Source organism: Hemitrygon akajei, chromosome 10, assembly GCF_048418815.1.
Source record: "Hemitrygon akajei chromosome 10, sHemAka1.3, whole genome shotgun sequence".
Lineage (NCBI taxonomy): Eukaryota > Metazoa > Chordata > Chondrichthyes > Myliobatiformes > Dasyatidae > Hemitrygon > Hemitrygon akajei.
The window spans coordinates 172,252,121-172,275,224 of NC_133133.1; the positions used below are offsets into that span (position 1 = coordinate 172,252,121).

The 23,104-nt window shown below is 40.9% G+C and overlaps 1 protein-coding gene across 2 annotated transcripts in view; it reads right to left on the reverse strand.

Moving 5' to 3' along the window:
* LOC140734964 (protein kinase C-binding protein NELL2-like) overlaps nucleotides 1-23,104 on the reverse strand; it is a 320,968-nt gene that overhangs the window by 121,377 nt on the left and 176,487 nt on the right. For both annotated transcript variants that reach the window (XM_073059717.1, XM_073059716.1), the window contains exon 14: nucleotides 21,790-21,912. In XM_073059717.1, coding sequence (XP_072915818.1) covers nucleotides 21,790-21,912 — 123 coding nt within the window. The remainder of the gene's footprint in view (nucleotides 1-21,789; nucleotides 21,913-23,104) is intronic.

The following is a 23,104-nucleotide window of genomic DNA, read 5'->3' on the forward strand; positions in this document are numbered from 1 at the left end:
GCTGTATTTAAATGTATGTTGTATTCGGAATAAGGAGGATGAACTTGTGGTGCAACATGGCTGAAAGAAGATTATAGTTGGGAGCTTAATATCAAAGGATATACTTTGCATTGAGAGGTCAGGCAGGAAGGCTCTGTTGTTGAATCTTTCTGGGTGGAGCTAAGAAACTGCAAGGGCAAAAATACCATTATGGGAACCATATATAGGCCTCCAAATAGTAGACAAGATGTTGGGGTGAGAATGTAAGGAGAGCTGGAAAGGGCATGTAATAAGGGTAATGTCATAATTGTAATAGGGGACTTCAATATGCAAGGGGACTGAAAAAAATTAGATTGGAGTCAAATCACAAGAGAGGGAATTTGTTGAATGCTTATGAGATGGCTTTTTAGAGCAGCTTGTGCTTGAGTTTACTTGGGGAAAGTCTATCTAAAATTGAGTGTTGTGTAGTAATCCAGATTTTATTAGGGAGCTTAAGGTAAAGGAAACCTTAGGAGACAGATATTATAAATGATTGAATTCATACTGCAATCTGAGAGGGAGAAGCATAAGTCACACATATCAGTATCACAGTGCAATAAAGGGAATTACAGAGGCATGAGAGAGGAGCTTGCCCAGGTGGCTTGGAAGAGGATGATGGCAGAGTTGAGCTGGCTGAAGTTTCTGGGAATAGTTCACAAGGTGCAGGATAGATATGTCCCACAGAAGTAGTTATTCTCAAATGGTAGGGGTAGGCAACCGTGGTTGACAAGGGAAGTTAAGCACGGAATAAAAACCAAATATATAAAGTAGCATATAAAGTAGCAAAAGTGAGTGGGAAGTTGGAAGATTGTGAAGTTTTTAAAATCCAACAAAAGGCAATTTAAAAAAAGGCGTAAGAAGGGAAAAGATGAAATATGAGGGCAAATTAGCCAATAATATAAAGCAGGAGACTAAAAGCCTTTTCAGTTTTATGAAGAGTAAAAGGGAAGTAGGAGTTGATATTGGACCACTGGAAAATGATGCTGGTGAGAATACTGGGGGACAAAGAAATGGCAGATGAACTTAATAAGTACTTTGCATCAGTCTTCACTGTGGAAGACACTAACAGTGTGCCAGAGGTACGTGAATGTCAGGGAGCAGGAGTGAGTGCCATTGCTACTACAAAAGAAAAAGTGCTAGGCAAACTGAAAGGTATTAAGGTGGATAAGTCACCTGGACCAAATGGACTACATCCCAGAGTTCTGAAAGAGGCTGCTGAAGAGATAGCAGTTACATTGGTCATGATCTTTCAAGAATCACTTGATTCTGGCATGATTCCCAGAGGACTGGAAAATTGCAAATGTCACTCCACTCCTAGAAGAGTTAACTTACAGGTTGAATCTGAGATAAAGAAAGCAAATGCAATCTTGGCATTCATTTTAAGGGGAATGGAATATAAAAACAAAAAGATAATGCTGAGGCTTTATAAGACAAGAGTCCTGCCCCACTTGGAGTATTGTCAACAGTTTTGGCCCCATGTCTCAGAAAGGATGTGTTGTCATTAGAGAGAATCCAGAGGATGTTCACAGGAATGATTCTGGGAATGAAGGGGGTTAACATATGAGGACTGTTTGGCAGCAAAAATTGAGTGTCCTGATTGGTCAGGGCATCAAAGGTTATGGCGAGAAGGCAGGTGCATGGGGTTGAGTGGGACCCGGGGTCAGCCATGATGAAATGGCATAGCAGATTCGATGGGTTGAATGGCCTAATTCTGCTCCCATGTCTTATGGTCTTATGATATGAGCAAGTCATTGAATTGTACTTATTCTAAATGTGTTTATCATGTTTTGACAGTGAATTATAGATTGTATACTTTGTGAAACTGTCAGCTTGTGTGTGTTTGATGTGCATAAGAAATTCCAAGGCAGAGACAGAAATTATCTCATTCATGCCATCAGAATAACACATAATCACACACCAAGGAAGATAAATGGAGGGACCAGATAAAATATTGACAAGTCTGCATTCCATATTTTTGTGGTTTTTACCCTATGATTTATGTTGAAAAAAGTGAAAAATGTATATTAAATAATTATAAGTTACTTTGCAAGTGTCACTTTTAAATTGAGTTTCTCAATTTGTATGTTTATGGAAACATGACAGCATAATGTGCTGTCGCCTGTAAAAAGCCCTCAATTAAATAAGGCTATTTTATATTGAATCGGTATTTTTAGTCTTAACCCTTCCCTAGACAGTTTTGCTTGCTACTGCATTCCTTCTGATAAGGAGGAATTTCTTTATCCAGAGGGTGGTGAATTTGTGTCACGGATGGCTGTTGAAGCCAGGTCATTGGGAGTATTTAAAGTGAAGGTTGATAGAGTCTTAGACAGGAGAAATTTGCAGATGCTGGAAATCCAAAGCAATACATACTAAGTGCTGGAGGAACTCTGCAGGTCAGAAAGCATCTATAGAAAAGAGTAAACAGCTGACGTTTCAGGTCGAGACCCTTCATCCATTCCTGATGAAGGATCTCAGCCCGAAACATTGACTGTACTCTTTTCCATAGATGTTGCCTGGCCTGCTGAGTGCCTCCAGCATTTTGTGTGTGCTGACAGGTTCTTGATTAGTCTGGATGTCAAAGGCTATGGAGAAAAGGCAGGAGAATGGGATTGAGAGGAGTAATAAATCAGCCATGATGGAATGGTGAAGCAAACTATGATGGGCAGAATCATCTAATGATATCGTTGTGATACTTTTGTTCAACTCAAGAAAATACATTTGGTTGAACAAGCTGAAAATTGATATTAATCTTCCCTCCATCATGAGTTCTACCGAGGTCTGTAAATCCTCATACTATGCAGTGTTCACTTAATGCAGACAAGCGCAAGCTTTTGCATTTCAGGTAGCACCAACTGGGTAGGTTTTCCACAGCGAACAGTAGGGCACTGAGGTGTGTGGCAGAGCAAAGGGATCTGAGAATACAGGTAGGTAATTCGTTGAAAGTTGCAGCATAGGTAGATTTGGTTGTAAAGAAAGCTTTTGGCACATTGGCTTTCGAAAATCAATCTATTGAGTACAGGAGATGGGATGTTATGTTGAAGTTGTATAAGATGTTGGTGAGGCCTAATTTGGAATATTGTGTGCAGTTTTGGTCACCTACCTACAGGAAAGATGTCAGCAAGGTTGAAAGAATACAGAGAAATATTTACAAAGTTGTTGCCAGGTCTGCAGGACCTGAGTTATAACGAAAGATTGATGAGGCTAAGACTGTATTCTTTAGAGCATAAAAGATAGGGGGGACGATTTAATAGAGGTATACAAAACTATGAGTAGTATAAATAGGGTAAATGCAAGCAGGCTTTTTCCACTGAGGTTGGGTGGATCTACAACCAGAGTTCATGGGGAACATGAGGGGAGCCTTCTTCACTCAGAGGATCGTGAGAGTGTGGAATGAGCTGTCAGCACAAGTGGTGCATGCGAGCTCGATTTCACGTTTAAGAGAAGGTACATGCATAGTCGGGATATAGAGGGTAATGGACCTGGTGCAGGTCATTGGGAGTAGGTGGTTTAAATTGTTTCAGCATGGACTAGATGGGTCAAAGGACCTGTTTCTGTACTTCTCTGACTCTATTAGCTCAGGAAGAAACTGATCAAGTGATGTTTCATGCTGAAGTTTAAATATCCCTTCAATACATGCTTAAATGGAGCTACTGCAGGGTCAGTAGAACAGTTGAGGTCAGATAATATCAATGAACCAGTGTATGTTTGGTACATTTAGTCTCAAAAGTGTGAACTAAAGGACTAAAACCAAGTTGTCAGGTATTACAATTAAGTACAAAGAATCAACTGTCTCAATTGGCTGTTTACCAGTGGCAAACAAATTCATGTACTCAAAGCAGAAATATCTAAAATTAGAGCACATGACCATAGGGTTTGTGGATTTCTTGTGAGTATTCAGTTAGTCAGGGACATGGTAAAAATAGAGCTTTTTGAACACCTTTGATATTGTCAACAATTTGTGTTCTGTGAATTGACCAGCAGAAACTGTGGATTTCCACAGATCAGCTCTTTTTGTTTTCTTCCTTCAATAAAGTCACTATTGGTGTGGCAAGATCACCATGTTGTTCTACCCAGAACCATTCTGGTCTTGCAACGGACCAGGTTTGTAGTCATCCTGGTGTGAATGTGCCTTTTGAATTCTGGTCTGCTGTGAAACTCCCTCGAACCATTCTGTCATACCTTTCCTGTAAATCCATCAAGATGTGAATTGTAACATCAATATTAAAGATATTATTTAATATTAAACAATACTATTTAATCTAGCTTCAATTGTCTCACCCAATCTTTCTCCATTAAACCAGGCCTGTTTTCAGAGTTTGCCACAATGATGGGCTGCTTTATTCACTGTCCTCTTGTGTTATCATACGTGCACTTTATTTACCCTTATATCTGTAAATGTCAGCAGAATTTGTTTTCAGTTTTATGCCATTTTTATTAATGACATCAGTCTAAACTTATTGGAGTAAGTATCTTGGATAATTACCAAAATGTCTGTGATGGCTTCACATTCCTCAAGAGTCTGTTGATTTGCAGTTGTTAGTGCTTGTGGCAAAGATGTTGTACAATTCTGGTCTCTTTTTCAAACAACAAAGTCCTCTACAGAAGTAATTCCCTGTAACTTTTAACACCCTTTACTCATTAAGAACCTATCAACCTCTGCTTTAAATATACCCATAGACTTGGCCTCCACAACAGACTGTGACAATAAATTGCACAGATTCATCAACCTCAAACTAAAGAAACAATCAATGATTGTAGTGAGCTTCAATAGAGGTGAAAATTAATACTTTTAAATTTGAAAGTCAATCATTTGTTCCAACAAAATTAGGAACAAATCTTGAAGTAAGGCAGCAAATAAGCTTCTCATTTGTATACAGAGTACAGCAAGTCCTGCATTTATTGCCTGTCTCAAATTATCCCTGAAACAGATTCCATGATGACTTCCGAAGAGCGTTAGGATCAACTGCTTTGCTGGATACTGATAGGAGATTTCCTTTCCTGAAGAACTTTACTAAACCAAATAGGTTTTAAGACAATTGTGCTCACAATTGCCATTACTAGTGTTTATGCCTCAGAGTGTTAATTCTCCAAACTATTCGATTAGACGTCAAGATTTCAAGAGTTTCTAATGAACTTGGGAGCACACTTGGAGAAATATGTTGAAAATTGCATTTTCTTAGCCAGTGGGGGGGGGGGGGGGGTTAACCAACACTAGGGTGATTGCTTTTGGGGATTTATTAACAGAAAATGTGGTCAGCAGTTTTTCCAGAGAATAATAATTGGTGATGAAAGACAAAGATTTTTTTAATTTAAGGGAGTGCTCAAAATGGACTGAATATGATTTATCTGACTGGGTGACGGTGCCATGATTTCACTCCATGTGTATTGGAGAGGGTTCAAAGAAAGTTTGTGAAAGTGATTCCAGAAGTGTTTGAGGAGTGTTTGATGGCTCTGGGCCTGTTCTCACTGGAATTCAGAAGAATGAGGGGGGAATCTCATTGTAACCTATCTAAAGTTGAAAGGTCTTGATGGAGTGGATGGGGAGAGGATGTTTCCTATGGTGGGGAAATCTAAGACCAGGGGAAACAACCTCAGAATAAAAGGATGTCCATTTAGAACAGAGATGAGGAGGAATTTCCTTAGCCAGAAAGTGGCAAATCTGTAGAACTGGTTGCCACAGATGGCAGTGGAGGCCAAGACATTGGACGTATTTAAAGCAGAGGTTGATAGGTTCTTGATTAGACATGGCATGAAGGGATATGGTGGTAAGGTAGGAGATTGGAGCTGAGTGGAAAATGGATCGGCCATGATGAAATGATGGAACAGACTTGATGGGCCAAATGGCCTAGATCTTATGATCTTACAGTCTTATAATGAATCTTGCCCATTCAGAAATCCATGGTGCGACTCATGAATTTAAATAGCCACCAAATGAATTGATAGCTCTTTCTTTAAATCAGTTTGTTATATTGCAGTGCTAAGTATCTGTTTCCATTTTTAATGACTCTGAATAGCAGCGCAATGTTTGCAAAACAGATTTAATTTTCTGCCTAGCTATATTCCTAATCTCAGTGCTACAATGTAAGCAAAGAGCTAGTCTAGGAAATATTTTCCAAAAAGGCAATTTAAGTACACGATTCCGGACACCTCAACTTGACCAACTTTTGCTCAGAACTTTAGCAAGAGTTGATAATATGCACCATCACCTGTGACACCAAGAAGAAGGATGCGAGATTTTCCCATCATAAATTCCCAATCTTCATCATTCTGTCAGGAAAATCTACTAGTCAAAATCAATGTCAAGATAATCAGCCCAGTAGGAAATGAGGCAACTCTGAGAATTGTAATATTACTCAGCTCCATCATAGGTACTAGCCTCCATACTGTCCAAGACATCTTCAAGGAGCAGTGGCTGAAACAGGTGGCATCCATCATTACAGACCGCTCCCCCCCCCCACCCACCCACCACCCAGGACATGCCCTCTTCTCACTGTTACCATCAGGAGTGTGAAGACATCACTCAGCAACTCAGGAACAACTTCCCTATCTCTGCCATTCAATGTCTGAATAGACATTGAAACCGTGAACACTACCTCACTACTTTTTTAGTTCTGTTTTTGCATTACTTACTTAATTTAATTATCTGACATATATGCATATACCTTCCGTAATTCCCGGTTTTTCACCTATGTTATCATGCATCGCATTGTACTGCTGCTGCGAAGTTAGCAAATTTCACAACATATGCCACTAATATTAAACCTGATTCTCTGACGCTGCCCTACGCTGAGAGGAACAGCCAGCCTTAATAAAGTGTTGTTGCCTCAGACAAAGCACAGAATGTTCCCCAGTATTCTGTGGGGATATTTAAATCCGATAGTGCTGGACTTCCTGCTTGGGCTGTTCATCATTGCTGAGAGAGAGCAATTCTTACATGTCTTTGAAAAAGACTACTGTTATAACTTCTTGCAAGATGTCCTTTCAGATGGCAGTGAATCCAATGTGCAGGATAAAATTGTCACAATACATCTTAATGTATTTTCAATTGCAAATAGTGAACATACAGTCAGTGGGAAATGGTGACAAGAAAGTTCCAACTGTTTCAGAGACAGGAAATAATTTAATTTGCCGAACTAAATATAAACCTGTAATATTTCATTTTAAATTCTATGTAATATATATATATTTCCATTAAATCCTCAAATAGACATTGATAGACAAAATAATGTACCATACATTTAATGTATTGTAGTTATTGCACGCATAATTCTTTTTTTTAAATGCTGTATCTTCAAGGTTGAAGATGTCAGTGTTATTAGACAAATGAAGAATTCTGTGACTATTTAGCGTATAGGGATTTAACTGAAATGGTCTCCCTAGAATATGAGCAAAGGTTCCCTAAACATCAGTCCTCATGACCTTGAAGTCTTCTTGATAGATGACAGCATAAGCAAATTATTCTTGTATTAGATTAAAGCTAATAAAATCATTTTATTGTATAAAAGATTTGTAAATCATGCCAGCACGAGTTTGGGTACAATTTTGCTCACCTGTCACATTTACTCAATGCATTGACTAGTACTGTATAAAGTAATTACTTTGCTGAATTCTATATTGAACAGAATGGGCCTTTTATGCATCTGGTTAGAGATGGAAGAATGAATAAGAAATGGAGAACGAAAACCAGTGAAATGATTTATTTTCATTATTAGGTAAGATAGTTTAATGTAATGTTGGCTGCTGGAAATTTATTTCATTTTAAATATCTCAAGAGGATGTTAAAGAAAAAAAAAATCCCAAAAGCATGAAGAGCTTTGTTAGTTTAAATAAGGAGAGATTACTTCCACTGGCAGGAGGCACTATAACCAATGAGCAGAGCTATAAAGCAATTGGCTAAGGAATCTAAGGACAGATAAGAATTTTATTTTACACACGTAATGTTGAGGAATACATTGTGTGAAAGCAGATAGTTCAATTACAGAAAGTTGTTTTGGTTATACTACATTATTCAAATGAATATTGCTTCTGTATCCTGGAGCTGAAATGCAATAATTGTCACAGGCATGCCAGAAATCTGAGTGTCTTTGGAACAAGACACCTTTGTGAATGTACTGCCCTGGTTAAGATTTCTAGTACTATGCTGTAGATATTTCTTTTAGCAGTTTTCTGCAAAAGCAGTGTGTCTTGCGGGGAGAATGTTTTGGTTTCGGCTAAAGGTAAGAAGCACTGCTGTTTAACTTGGGAGTGTGGTGTCAGCCAATCAGGATAGTGGGAGCTGGAGAAAGTTCTAAAGAAAATGGGGTGGAGAGAGTTTTGTGATAGATGGTAGTCCGGTTTGGGGTCTTTTGGCAGGAGCTGCAGAGTGGGACAGAAGGAAAGATGCTGCAGAATGTCATTGGAAGGAAGGTCATTGTTACAAGAAGTGCTTTGTGCAGAAGAATGGCTCAAGGAGGAAGGGCAATACTCCTGAGAGAGAAAGACCTAGCTGACTTGAGATGAACTTGTAGGGGGGTTTGAAAGTATGGCAGGTGTTTAAGAGATACACCTCTGAATACCAAGTTTTGGAAGAGATGAGCTCCAATAGTTATGTGCACATTGGACAGGTTTAACTGTAATGGGCCTTCTTATTTTATTTTATTTTTCCTAATAACTGTTTGATAAAGCTAAAATTAGAAATACCCTTTCTTTATAATTTTATGTGGTGTATGTTCTCTTATTGTTGACTGATAATTGACCAATGATGCCAGGTAGACAATTCCTGAAGAGTATTGATAATGGCTGCAGTCACCTGTCTTGTAAAGACACTGCCCAGAAGAAGGTAATGGCATCCACTTCAGTAGAATAATTTGCCAAGAACCATCAGTGTCAAAGACTATGATCACCCACATCATTCAACATGGCACATGATGGTGATGATGTTGAGTGCTGCAGTGTTTGAGAGTCTGCAGAAGGAGCAGGTCAGGTTGAGGGAGGAGACAAAGAAGTGGATGATGTTAATACAGCAGAGGTTACGTACTTTGGTAAAAAGAATAAAAGTGCAGAAAACTCAGTAAATTGGAGATGGAAAGAGAGTTCTAGTTCAAGATTACCTTAAGGTTAATTTACAGGTTGAGTCAGTAGTAAAGAAGGCAAATGCAATCTTAGCATTCATTTCAAAAGGATTAGAACATAAAAGAAAAAATATACTTATAAAGCATTGGTCAGAATACCATGCTGGTCTTGGAGGGGGTCTAGAGAAGGTTTGCAAGAATAACCCAGGGAACAAAAGGCTTGATGAATGAGGAGAATTTGAAGACTATGATCTTGTACTCAATGGAGTACAAAAGGAAGAGGGGGATCACAGAGAAACCTACTGGATACTGAAAGGCCTGGATAAAGTGGACATACTTAAAGAGGTTGCTTCTATTAGGAGTGTCTAGCATCTGAGGTAGCCTCAGAACAAAGTGAAGTTCCTTTAAGACTGGGATATAGAGGATGATTTTCAGCCAGAGGGTGGTTAGTCTGTGAAAGTCGTCGCAGAGGGCTGTGAAGGCCAAGCCGCTGGGTATACTTAAGGCAGAGATTGATAGATTCTTGACTGGTAAGGGAGGATGTTAAGGGTTACAGGAAAAAGGCAGAAGAATGGGGTTGAAATAAAATCAGCCTTGATTGAATGAGAGAGCAGACTTGATGGCTGAATGGCTTATACAGCTTCTACATCTTATGGTAAATTACAAAGGATGAATTAAAGATTCTAGACCCAGAGACTGAATATATTACTAAAAAAATGGAACAAAATCTTTTCGTTCATGGGAAAAGAATAGGACAATTATAATGGTATATTTCTTTCCAACAACTGATTGTGGGTTGATATGCGTAATTCAAGCAGTCAAGTGGTACACAAGATACTCTCAGAATTGTACCAGATCCTTATTAACCATTTAACTTGGGCATTCCAGGTGAAAATGGAAATTGCACAAATTTACAATGGAGGGATCTTATTAACAGGAGCCATATCCTGTCAATGGAATCCCGGTCAGTAAGATAGACTTTCCAACAATAAAGTGCATGATTTAAGGCAAATCTATCCAAAGGCAAGTGTAACTCTCTGAAAAACAGGAATGTCATAGGAGCTGATACAAAACTGAATATATAACATGCCGATCGAATTGTCTGCAGATTAATTCCAATCCAACAATTTAACATTTGCCATTCCTTGTCCCCTCAACAAATCCCTTTCATAAAGTATCAAACTGTTCACATTACATTTGAACTTGACTTTTCATACATTCTACCATTTCTTCAGAAAATAAATTGTATGGAGCTCTTGAATAAGTTTCCTTAATTGAATCATGAACAGTAGTCTCAGTGATCCTCTCACGCCATCACTTTAACCATCTTTGAAGGTTAGTTTTGGCAAAAGGGACAAGTAAAGAATTGTCCCTGACTCACACTTCTATTTGATAAATTGCTTTTAAACTTGTTTCATTTTTAATATTTGTTCCAAAAAAACATCTTTGGAGGTATAAATTAAAATGAAATTGATAGACAGCCGAAGTACATACAGAGAATTCTCAGATGGTCAGTCATGACCAATGAATTGTTTCACCTGATATTTTTACCTTTTTTATTTTCTTTTAAATGTTACCTCTTATTTGTTTATTTATTGTGATACAACGTGTAGGCCCTTCTGTCCCTTCAAGCCATGCTACTCAGCAATCCTCTGATTTAATCCCAGCCTAATTGCGGGACAGTTTACACTGATTGATTAACCTACCAGCCAGTACATCTATGGACTGTGGGAGGAAAGTGGAGCACCAGGGGAAACCCACGCGGTCACGGGGAGAGCATACAAACTCCGTACAGGCAGCGGCAGGAATTGAGCCTAGGTCACAACATAGGATAACATAAGAAATAGAAGCAGGAGTAGGCCATCTGGCCTGTCGAGCCTGCTCCACCATTCAATAAGATCATGGTTGATCTGACCATGGACTCATCTCCACCTACCTGCCTTTTCCCCATAACCCTTAATTACCCTACAATGCAAAAATCTGTTAAGCCGGTACTGTAAAGGGTTGTGCTAACCATCACACTACCATACCAGTTTACTTAGAGATACAGCACAGAACAGATCCTTTTGGGTCAAAAAGCCCTACCAACAACCTATTTAACACTAGCCTAATCACAGGACAACTTACAATGACCAGTTAACCTACTGACCAATATGTTATTGGACTGTGGGAGGAAACCAGAGCACCTTGGGAAAGAATCCATGCGATTCAGGGGGAGAACGTTTCAACTCCTTACAGATGGTGCCAGAATCAAAATCCTAACTTGTTTCCAATTTCTAACATTTTTGCTGTGTTTTTTTTCTCCAAAATATTGAGAAGATAATGGCCCTGGCAGTTTTCTTATTTGCTTCGGTGGGATGTGGAAACAGCTGAGATTCATTAAATGAGTCTTTCTTCTGTTTGCTGTGGTTAGGAATCCCTTCTGGGTAGCTTTTAAAAAAAATTATTTTCTCTTTCTGATCTTCATCCTCACAGGATTATTAACTCATCAGTAACTACCTTGAAAAAGTAATGAGTTGAACTGCAGCAGTAAAGATAGCGGCAGAGTACTCATGGGAGAGAACTCCAGTGTTAGAGCCAGCAACAATAAATCAAAGAAAGACGAAACCATTTCCAAATCTGGATGGCGTGTGACTCGGAGGAGCACCTGTAGATAATGACGCTCCCATGTTCTTGTTGGCCTGGCCATTGATTTAGGAATGACTATTAGAGTAAACCAAGCAAGTTGAATTCCTCCGTTAGTCAGGGTCGACCATGGATATTGCGTCCCAGCAGTCGACAGGGTAGGCAAACTAAGAGAGTACAACGCGGGGAGCAAGCTGTTGCCCACGCAGCAGTCTCCCCCTCTCCATGTAGCTGGTAAATCCAAAGGAACATCAGAGACCTGTAGGGTAATGTAACTGGTGAAACATACATAATTCACAACTACCGACACTGAATTGGGATTTACTTATAGAGACAGGTCTGACTTGATGACGTAATTACGTGACATTCTTTGTGTTCAGAGTACACTAAATGAGTTGCTACGATTTTGCTTAAACATGAAGTGCCTCGTGCCATTTTTTTTTAGCAGAAAACTTACAGACCAATACAGCTTGGCAGCAGCCGTGTCGAAGGAGTGGCCAGTCAGCATTGAACTCAATGTGGCCCAAGCAAGTAACAGCAGTGCATTTCATAGAAGGTACCCCTGTAGTCACTGTGCACCAGACAGGGAGGACTGAATGAATGAATAGATGTGCATGAGGTACCACTCATAGTGGGCTGCTTAATCCTGAGTTTCATAAGTGTTGTTGGAATGATACAGATCTGGGCAATTGAAAAGTATTCCTTTAGATTCCTGATATGTGATAGGAGATGTGTCATTTGCTGTAAGATATCTAGCCTCACAGGAGATACAACACATTTCCTTTCATCTCTTCTCTTCCTACCTTCAAGGCACCAAAATAATCTTCTTATGTGAAGACATGATTCACTCCAAATTTCTCCAGTCTGATGTCCTGCATTTGGTGTCCACAACGTGGCCTCCTGTGTTGATGAAACTAAATGCGGATACGTGATCACTTAGTGGTGTACTTGCAATCAGTCTGCAGGAGTGACATCGAATTTCTAAACACGAGAGATTCTGGAAATGCCGGAAATCCAGAGAATTACATACAAAATGCTGGAGGAACTCAGCGTCTATGGAGAGGAATAAAGAATCAATGTTTCAGGCTGAGACCCGAATCCAATAGGAAAGGAGGGTGGGCCACAAGAGAAAGGAAGGAGGAGGGCTACCAGAGGGATGTGATAGACAGTTGAGAAGAAAAGGGGTAAAAGGGGATCCTCCTACTTCTTCTTCAGCCCTTTACCTGTTCCACCTACTACCTCCCAATTTTTCTCTTCATCCCCTCTCCTCAACCCACCTACCTTCTCCTTCACCTATCACATTCTAGCTTGTATTTCTTCCCCTCCTCCCAATTGCTTATTCTGGCTTCTTGCTCCTTCCTTTTCAGTCCTGTTGATGGGTCTCGGCACAAAATGTCAATTCTTTATTCCTCTCCATTGATGCTGCCTGACCTGCTGAGTTCCTCCAGCATTTTGTGCATGTTCAACTTCAAGTTGTCTGCCCTCAAATGCCCTTACTGTACAGGGTAATGTAATGGGTGACAGATGACACATATTGTCCATAATAGAAAGTGCTCTATTTAATTCACAAACACTGTCATTGAGTTGCTGTATTCACTTTAAGAGACGGAGTCTGATGTAATGATGTCAGTGTAAGGTGACTGTTTCAAGTTTGAAGTAAAAGGCTGCAGCTTTTGTTAAGCACATAAAATGACTCTGCATGCTTTATTCAAAAAGTCTTACAACTCCTACTCAGGCCTTTCTGCCCATCGCTTCCTGCACTGTTACATGGACCAATACAAGACTGAGACCCAAAGCCTCATCTTCCATCTAGGCACATTGTAGCCTTCAGTCCTTCGTGCCAAGTTCTCTAACTTTCTGTCTGCATTAGAACTGTCCATTCGGCTCATTATCATTTTGGCTCATTTTTTTTCCTTTTTCTATTTGAAGGCTTACTATTAGCACTGAACTACACACTCATAAAGCATAATTCCTTCCTAACTGCAAGATTTACAGATTGGTCTCATCCCATCAGAGATATTCCCTTTGTTCTGCTGAACCCTACCCAACCTTTGCTGCTGTTGAATTCTATCTTGTTTTCTCTCTTTCAAAGAACTTTGCAAACACAGAACAGCACAACACAGTGTAGGTTCTTTGGCCCACAATGTTGTGCAAACCTTTTAATCGACTCCATTATCAATCTAAGCCTTACTTCCTACACAGGGCATGCCTCCATTTTACTTTCATCCATGTGCCTATCTAAGAGTCTTTTTAATGTCCTTCATGTATCTGTCCCTTCCACCATGCCTGGCAATGCATTCCAGGCATGTACCAACCTCTGTGTTAAACACCAGCCTCAGACATCACTGGCAAACTTTCCTTTGCTCAGGTATTGCCACCCTGAGTAAAACGTGCTGGCTGACCATTCTATCTATACCTCTTATCTTCTTGTACACCTCTATCATGTCACCTCTCACCGCCCTTTGCTCCAAAGAGAAAAGCACTGGCTCGTTCTGTCTTTCCTCATTTTCTTTGTCTCTCTGATGACGAATCTCACAGCGGAGAGGTTAACTTTTCCTCTTTCCATAAATGTTACCTAACCCACAAAGCATTTCATTAATGTTCTGTTTCTACCCAGCTTCTAATCGGCCCTGTACCCACATTATAATTTGGATAGTCCACTTGAACGTCTTGTTTCTTGTGTCCTCTCCCCAGTCAGCATTAATGGGTGTGGAGGAGATAAAAGAGAGGCATTAGAAACTGAACACTGGGCAGGGAATTAACTAGATTATCTGCTAGTTTATCATCCTGTCTAGTGTTTATTTTACACTCTTGAGGAGGATTTTGATTGTAAGAAAGCCAAATACCAGGAGCTGGTAGAGCAGTCTCAGAGGAAGGGGAGGAGGGCACGATGTGAGCCTATAGAGGCGGAGTGTAAAACTTTTTCTGGCTGCTCACTGTGTAGAGTTCGATCCGCCAGAAAAAGCAGGATCTCCGAGTGGCCACCCAGTTTAATTCCACTTCCTATTCCCATTCCGACATGTCAGTCCATGACCTCCTCTACTGTCGCAATGAGGTCGTGCTCTGGTTGGAGGAGCAACACGTTATATTCCATCTGGGTAGCCTCCAACTAATGCACGAACATCAATTTCTTAAACTTCCGATAATCCCCCCCCCTCCCCTCACCATTCCCCATTCCCTTTTCCCTCTCTCACCTTGTCTCCTTACCTGCCCATCACCTCCCTCTGGTGCTCCTCCCCCTTTCCTTTCTTTCATGGCCTTCTACCCCCTCCTGTCAGACTACCCCTTCTCCAGCCCTGTATCTCTTTCACCAATTGACTTCTCAGTTCTTTATTTCACCCCTCCCTCTCCCAGTTTCACCCATCACCTTGCATTTCTTCCTCCCCTCCCCCCACCTTTTAAATCTGACTCCTCATCTTTTTATCTCCAGTCCTGGTGAAGGGTCTCAGTCCAAAATGTCAACTGTGCTCTTTTGCCATAGATGCTGCCTGGCCTGCTGAATTCCCTGGATTTGTGTGTTGCTTGGATTTCCAGCATCTGCAAATTTTCTCTTGTTTGTGATTAACCTACTCTCTTCTTGGCATTACGGGGGCTGCAAAGAAAAGAGCCATCATGACCGTCACAGAGGCTGCTGAGCGAGTCTCCAGATGGTTATGGATCAAGAGGTGTGATCCATGGACCAAGACAGGGCCTGATCAATCCTGGCCGGTGATGCACCATCAATAACTCTCAGAGACATGAGGCAAGAGATAGGCTTTTATTAGCTGGAAGAAAGCACTGTCAGCTGCAAGAGACCATCACACAACATCCTGGAGACTGAGGGAGGAGCAGTGCCTCCAATCGCCTTTATACCGGGGTCTGTGGGAGGAGCCACAGGAGCAGTCAGCAGAGGGGCGTGTCCAGACAGGTATATGTAGTTCACCACAGCCGGGATGCCTGGGCGAGGGTGCCTGATGTTGAAAGATCTGAAACATCCGATGACCCCAGGTAACATCACTGATGATGCATCCCAGTGCATCCTAGGGTGGATCCCAACATCGGTAGACAGGAAAATCCAGCTGAGTGTAAAGAAAGTGGTTGATTTGACCCCATCAATTTCCAGCTGAGAAGGTTAGTTTAAAATAAATACAGTCCTGATGAAGGGTCTCAAACCAAAACATCGGCTGTTTATTCATTTCCATAGATGCTGCCTGACCTGCCAAGATCCTCCAGCATTTGTGGGTGTTTCTCTTAGTTTAAAATAATCCACTTGGAATTGATCAAAATTACTTGGGGAAAAGTAGCACCATTGTCTCACCTACAAATGAGGAGTGATGTTGACAATTCAAGTGACATTATATTTTGGATATTCATTGTGTTTTGTTCAAAGGTCACACAAAACCTTTCATTTTGATTTTTGCGTCAGAAAACAAAAATAAAAACCCTTAGGAATCACTGGAAGTACAGAATGGAGCTAAGGACTAATCTTGATCTCATGTTGAAAGGTTAGACAACTTAATTTTGTTACTTCAGTGCATTTTTGATTGGGTAAAAGGACTATGAACATGATTCTATTCTAAGTGTAATATTATCACATGGCGTCTTGGTCTGCACAACTCAAGTTCTCAAAGTTTAACATAATTTATTATCAAAGTACATATATGTCACCGTCTACAACCCTGAGATTCATTTTCTTGTGGGCAATACTCAATAAATCCTCAGCATAATAACCATAACAAAATCAATGAAAGACTGCATCAAATTTGGCATTCAACCATGTGCAGAAGGCAACAAACTGCAAATACTAAAAGAATAAATAATAATAATAATAATAATAATAATGTAATAGATCTTTATTACAGATAGGACAATACATAGTAACCAGTCTGGATATAATAATACAGGATAAACAAGGTAGATGAAGCCATTCCAAACACACACAACTTACAAAAATCAATAAGTGAAAAACACCAGAAATATACTGAATTAAAAGAGGAAATTGAAAGACTTTGGAACATGACCATTGTTCCAATAGTAATATCTACAACTGGTATCATCCCAAACTCACTACACAATGGTATTAAACAATTAGGCCTACACAGCAATATCTATGTAAATCTCCAGAAAGCCACAATACTAAACACCTCAAGAACAGTCTGAACGTTCTCAGCAATTGAGAAATGAGTGTTCTTGGCTGTGCTTGTACCTCAGGTTTTACCACCCTGAGCCGAGAAAAATAATAATAATAAATAAATAAGCAATAAATATTGAGAACGTGAGATGAAGAGTCCTTGAAAGTGAGTTCTTCGGTTGTTGGAATATTCCATTGATGAGGCAAGTGAAATTGAGTGAAGTTATCACCTCTGCATTAAGAGCCTGATGGTTGAGGGGTCACAACTATTGCTGAACCTGATGGTGTGAGTCCTGAGGCTCCAGTACCTTCTTCCTGACAGCAGCAGTGAGAAGGGAGCGTGGTCTGGGTGTTGGGGGTCCCTGATGATGGGCGCTGTCTTCCTATGACAGCGTTTCATGTAGATGTGCTCAGTGATGGGGAGGGCTTTACCCATGATGGACTGGGCCGTATCCATTACATTTTGTAGGATTTTCCATTCAAGGGAATGAGTGTTTCTAGACCAGGCTGTGATACAATCGGTCAATATACCCTGCACCACCATCTATAGCAGTGTGTCAAATTTTTAGATGTCATGCTGAATCTCTGCAAACTCCTAAGGAAGTAGAGGCACTGCTGTGCTCAATATTGTTAGATAATATTTATTGATTTATTTATTATTTTGTTTTTCTTTTTGTATTTGCACAATTTATCGTCCTTTGCACATTGGTTGTTTGTTTGTCTTTGTGTGCACTTTTTCATTGATTGAGTTTCTTTGTATCTATTGTGAATGCCCACAAGAAAATGAAACTCAAGGTGGTAGACTGTGACATATATGTACTCGGATAATAAATTTATTTTGAACTTTGAGCAAGCAGCTTGTACTGAATTACCTAGTGGCATAACTAAAGCTAGAACACTGAACATTCACAGGCAGAGTTGATCTCCGCTCCGTTAATTCCACATTTCTATTTAAAACCAATAAATAATATACTGAATACTTATTCAAGCCATTGCATGGCAATATCACATCAGTAACATTATAACCATGGAAACCATAATGCAAGATGCGATTGATTACTATTGATTCTTGGAATTCCTTGGTTTAAAATGCTTTGTGTCAGGTAACAGTCTATAAACTCTGACTGTGGAAAACTGAAAATACGAATTCAGCTTCTGACACTCAGAGGTCTCCTGGGTACAGTACAGTGTTCCTTCTGATTACTGGATGGTAAATCACTAGGCAGAGAAATCTTGTGGATCTGAGCCAGTTACATGGATGACAAGCTGCAGTTGCATATTCCAAAAGTTCTTCTAACCTTCTTAGTTAGTCGGTTGCAATTTTGCCTATTACAGCTGCATTTATGAAGTAAACATTTTGACTTGCAGACTAACAGTACAGAGCATTTTTAATGTCAAAGGTAAATTCATTGAAACAGCCTTCACTTCACTGCTCCTTTCACCAACACAAACACTTCAACCAACATCTTCAGTTCAAAGCCATTTTAAGTGGTGTGGTCATATTTATAGGAATAGGCTTAATTTTAATCAATGAGTTTGTTTTTTTAAGGGAATAAAATTTGGCTAAATGAATTTACTTTTACTCTGGGTTTGAGTTGGAAACTTCTACTTTCTGTAAGATTATATAAATACTATTTTAACTATTGAGACAAAAATAATGGTGCAGTCATTAGATGCCGGAAGTCTCGAGCAGTACATACAAATTGTTGGAGGAACTCAACATGTCAGGCAGCATCTGTGGAGAGATAGAACCAGTTGATGTTGGTAACTCACAGCCCTGACTGAACATGGTGGTGCACTCCCTACTAAAAGCCTGGAACACTGACAGAGGGCTCTCAGAGTTGTCAGATGCCCTTTGCCCTTTTGATGCCTCTTGGGCAATACTGAATACACAAGGAAAACCAGTGTCGACTGTCCCCGTGACACCTCTCTCCTTGATATTCTAAACAACTTCTATGCATGCTTCGAGGCGTGCAACACAACTCCGGCCTCCCAGGTGAACAGTCTCTGTCTGTAACGGCAGCAGACATGAGAAGGAATCTGCAATGAGTCAACCCCCATAAGGCAGCCAGCCCTGACAACAGCCCAGGCCAAGTACTCAGGGAATGTGCACACCAGCTTACTGACGTCTACATGGGCATCTTCAACATTTCACTCAGCCAGGCTGCTGTCCCCACGTGCTTCAAATCATCCACCATCATCCCTGTACCAAAGAACTGTACGCTGTCAGAGCTAAATGACTACCGCCCAGTAGCACTGATGCCAATCATCATGAAGTGCTTTGAACAGCTGATAATGGCACATTTCAGAAACTCCATTCCAGCAACACTGGGCACTCATCAATATGCTTGCCAACAGAACGGCTCTATGACAGATGCCAGTGGCATCTGTTATGCACCTGGCCCTGACACACTTGGAAAACGAGGACAGTTACTGTATGTCAGAATGTTGCTTCTGGATTTCAGTTCAGCATTCAATGCTATTGTCCCACAAACCTTGGTGAACAAACTCCTACTCCTCGATCTAAGTACACCACTGCACAACTTGGTGTCGGACATCCTAACCAACAGACCTCAGATAGTCAGGATGCACAACCGCTCCTTCCTCCCTCCCTATCGTCTTCAACACGGGTGCCACCCAGGACCACGTGCTGTACACTCTGCTCACACATGACTGAACGACCAACACCCGAGTAATCAGATTGTCAAGTTTGACGTTGACATGACAGTGGTGAGGCTCATCACCAACAGATAGCCTACGGAGAGGAGGTGGAGGAGATCGAGGCATGGTGACAGGCAAGTAACCTCTTTCTCAGTGTCAACAAGACAAAGGAGATGGTTATTGGCTTCAGCTGAACTTGGACCACTCACACCCCTCTTTATGTTGGCGTCACAGCAGTGGAAACTGTAAGCAATTTCCAACTCCAGGGATTGCACTTCACACACGACATTCTACACAATCAGGGAAGCTCACCAACGCTTCTACATTCTGACAAGGCTAACGAAAGCTGGACTACGCGCATCAGTCCTCGTGTCATTCTACAGATACACGGCAGAGAGCAGACTAACAAGCTGCATCACTGCTTGGTACGGAAACTGCACTGCGTGGACAGGAAGGCTCGACAACAGGCTCAAGCTGCCCAAAGCATCACTGGCACCAGCCTACCCATCAATAACGACATAGATACAAAAAAGTGCCAGGAAAGGACCAACGTTGTCATGAAGGATCCCACCCACCCTGCCCAGAGACTGCTTGTCCCACTCCCATCAGGGAGGAGACTACATAGCATCCACGCCAGGACCACCAGACTCAAAAACAATATATAAACTACCTTAAGTACTTATAATACTGTGGAAAAGTCTTAGGCACAAACATATAGCTAGGCTGCCTGAGACTTTTTTGCACAGTAGTGTATACATCAACATGGAGTATGCGTTTGTAAATCTGGCAGAAGTAAAGGATGTTGGGAATAGTGAGGGTGGAATGCCACAGCAGTTGTGTGGGACAGGTGGCAGAGAAGTGCCAGAGGTGAAGGTGATGTGGGTGCAGACACATCCAGCCCTGAGACACCAGGTAACATCATTTGATTCCAAACAATTGGTTTATTGATCATTATAGAATGTCTCTCTGGTGCTTCCTGCTCCCTCCCCTCTCCCTTCCCCTTTTCCCAACCATGATTCCCCTCTCCCGGCCCACTTCCCACTCTCAGTCCACAATAGAGACCCATATCAGAATCAGGTTTATCATCACACACGTCATGAAATTACTACAGTACAAAGGCTTGGACACCCCTGGGGGGGGGGGGGGGATGGTGTTTGTGTTTGTGTGTGTGTGTGTGTGTGTGTGTGTGTGTGTGTGTGTGTGTGTGTGTGTGTGTGTGTGTGTGTGTGTGTGTGTGTGTGTGTGTGTGTGTGTGTGTGTGTGTGAGTGTGCAAGCGCGTGCGCACATACATGCCTTAGACTTCTGGACAGTACTGGACATACGTTGTGTTTATTATTATTATTGGGGTTTTTTTGCTGCATCGGACCAGGTTAACAATTATTTCATTTTCCTTTACACTTGTGTACTGGAAGTGGCACTGACTAATCATGACTCTTGACTATTTATTCCTGTCCATAGGTGCTACACTACCTGCTGAGTTCCTCCAGCATCTTGTGTGTATTGCCTAATAACAATGTAGTGCTGACTTTAACCTTAATCAGAGTTGGAAGATATAGAAGATGGATTTTGATGTTCAGCAGAAATGGAGTGGGCAAACATTTAAACTGGATGGTGGGGTGTTGATAAATTTCTACTAAAAGAGGTGTAAGGTGTTCCTTCCCTCCGCTAGCCTGCAGGTCACCCTTGGGCAAAGTGTAGCACCTGCTTAGCCCCCCCCCCCCCAAATCAGGGTCATATGAATCCATAGGAGCAGGTGGTGGATAGTCGTATGAGCAGCTGGTACATATCACAAATCCTGGTTATGCGACCACTGACAATCTCTAAAGTGTGTTGGTAATGGCTGGGATTGCCAGTCTTGTAAAGACACTGCCCAGAAGAAGGCAATGTCAAACGACTCCTGTAGAAAAATTTACCAAGAGCAATCATGGTCATGGAAAGACCATGATCACCTATGTCATACAATACTGCACATAATTATGATGATGAGCCATATGAAAATATTGCAACAAACTTTAAATGATTTTTGATGGGTTTCATTTATTGTTGAATCAGATTTCAATTCCAATTGTTTGGCAATCGAAGAAGATAACAAACTTGGGTCCAGTGATTCATTCAAATCAGGCAATCAGAACATTAGAATATTGATTTGAAGTTTAACTTGGACTTGAGATAGGACTTTGGAAGAAAGATTAGCGGGAAGCTCTTTTGTACACTCTAACATAGTGCTTGTAAAGAATATGGGAAAAACCAACAAGCAAACATGATGAAATCTCTACAATGGTTCAACCACTGCTGAAGAAAGTTAATACTTTTGTACCACTTACCCTTACATTGAACACCATTGCCTGTATATCCCGGTTTACAGATGCAATTGTGACCTCCAACAGTATTGAAACACAGAGCATTCTCATCACAGCTGTGTTGATTTGTGCTACATTCATCGTGTTCTAAGGATAAGAAAAAGAAAAAGAATTCATAAGCATTAATTAAAAGATACCACTTCCAAAAGTACCCTCAAAGAAACAAAAAAAGGCAATGGATTCTGACAGGAATGACAATGTTTACTCATGTTATGTCAACCAATTCAAGAAACCAACGTTCAAAAGTTCAAAGGTCAAAACTTTATTATCAAAATAGGTATATGCCACTACGTACAACCCTGAGATTCATTTTCTTGTGGGTATTCTCAACAAATCTATAGAATAGTAACTATAACAGAACCAATGAAATATGGCAAACTGTGCAAATGCAAGTATAAATAAATAGCAACAACCACCAAGAACAAGAGATGAAGAGTCATTGAAAGTGAGACCGTTGGTTGTGGGAACATTTCGATGACTGAGCAAGTGAAGCTGAGTGAAGATATCACCTTTGGTTTCAGAGCCTGATGGTGAAGGGCAGTAACTTTTCTTGTACCTAGTGATGCAAGTCCTGTGGCTCTTGTTCCTTTTACCTGATGGTGACAGTGAGGAGAGAGCATGATCTGGATGGTTGGGATCATTGACAACAGATGCTGCTTTCTTGCAACAGCATTTCATGTAGATGTGCTCAATGGTTGGGAGGGCTTTGCCCATGATGTCCTGGGCACTATTTCTTGTAGGATTTTCCATACAAAGGCATTGGTGTTTCCATACCAGGCTGTGATGCAACCAGTCAGTCTACTGTCCACTCTCCATCTATTGAAGTTTGTCAAAGTCTTAGATGTCATGCTGAATCCCTGCAATTACCAAGGAAGTAGAGGCACTGTCATGCTTTCTTCACAACTGCACATGTGCTTGACCCATGACAGGTCTTCTGAAAAAATAACCTAGGAAGTTAAAGTTGCTAAGCCTCTCCACCTCTGATCCTCTGATGAGTGAGGGCTCATGGACCTCTGGTTTCCCATTCCTGAAGTCTACAGTCAGCTCCTTAGTCTTGTTGACATTGAGAGGTTGTTGTTATGGCATCGCTCAGCCAGATTTTCAGTGTTCTTCCTATGTACTGATTCATCACTACCTTTCATTTGGCTTATGACAGTGGTGTCATCAGCGAACTTAAATATGCTGCTGGAGCTGTGCTAAGCCTCACAGTCAATAGTATAAAGCAAGTAGAGCAGGGGGCTAAGCACACAGCTTTGCGGTGCACTTGTGCTGATGGAGA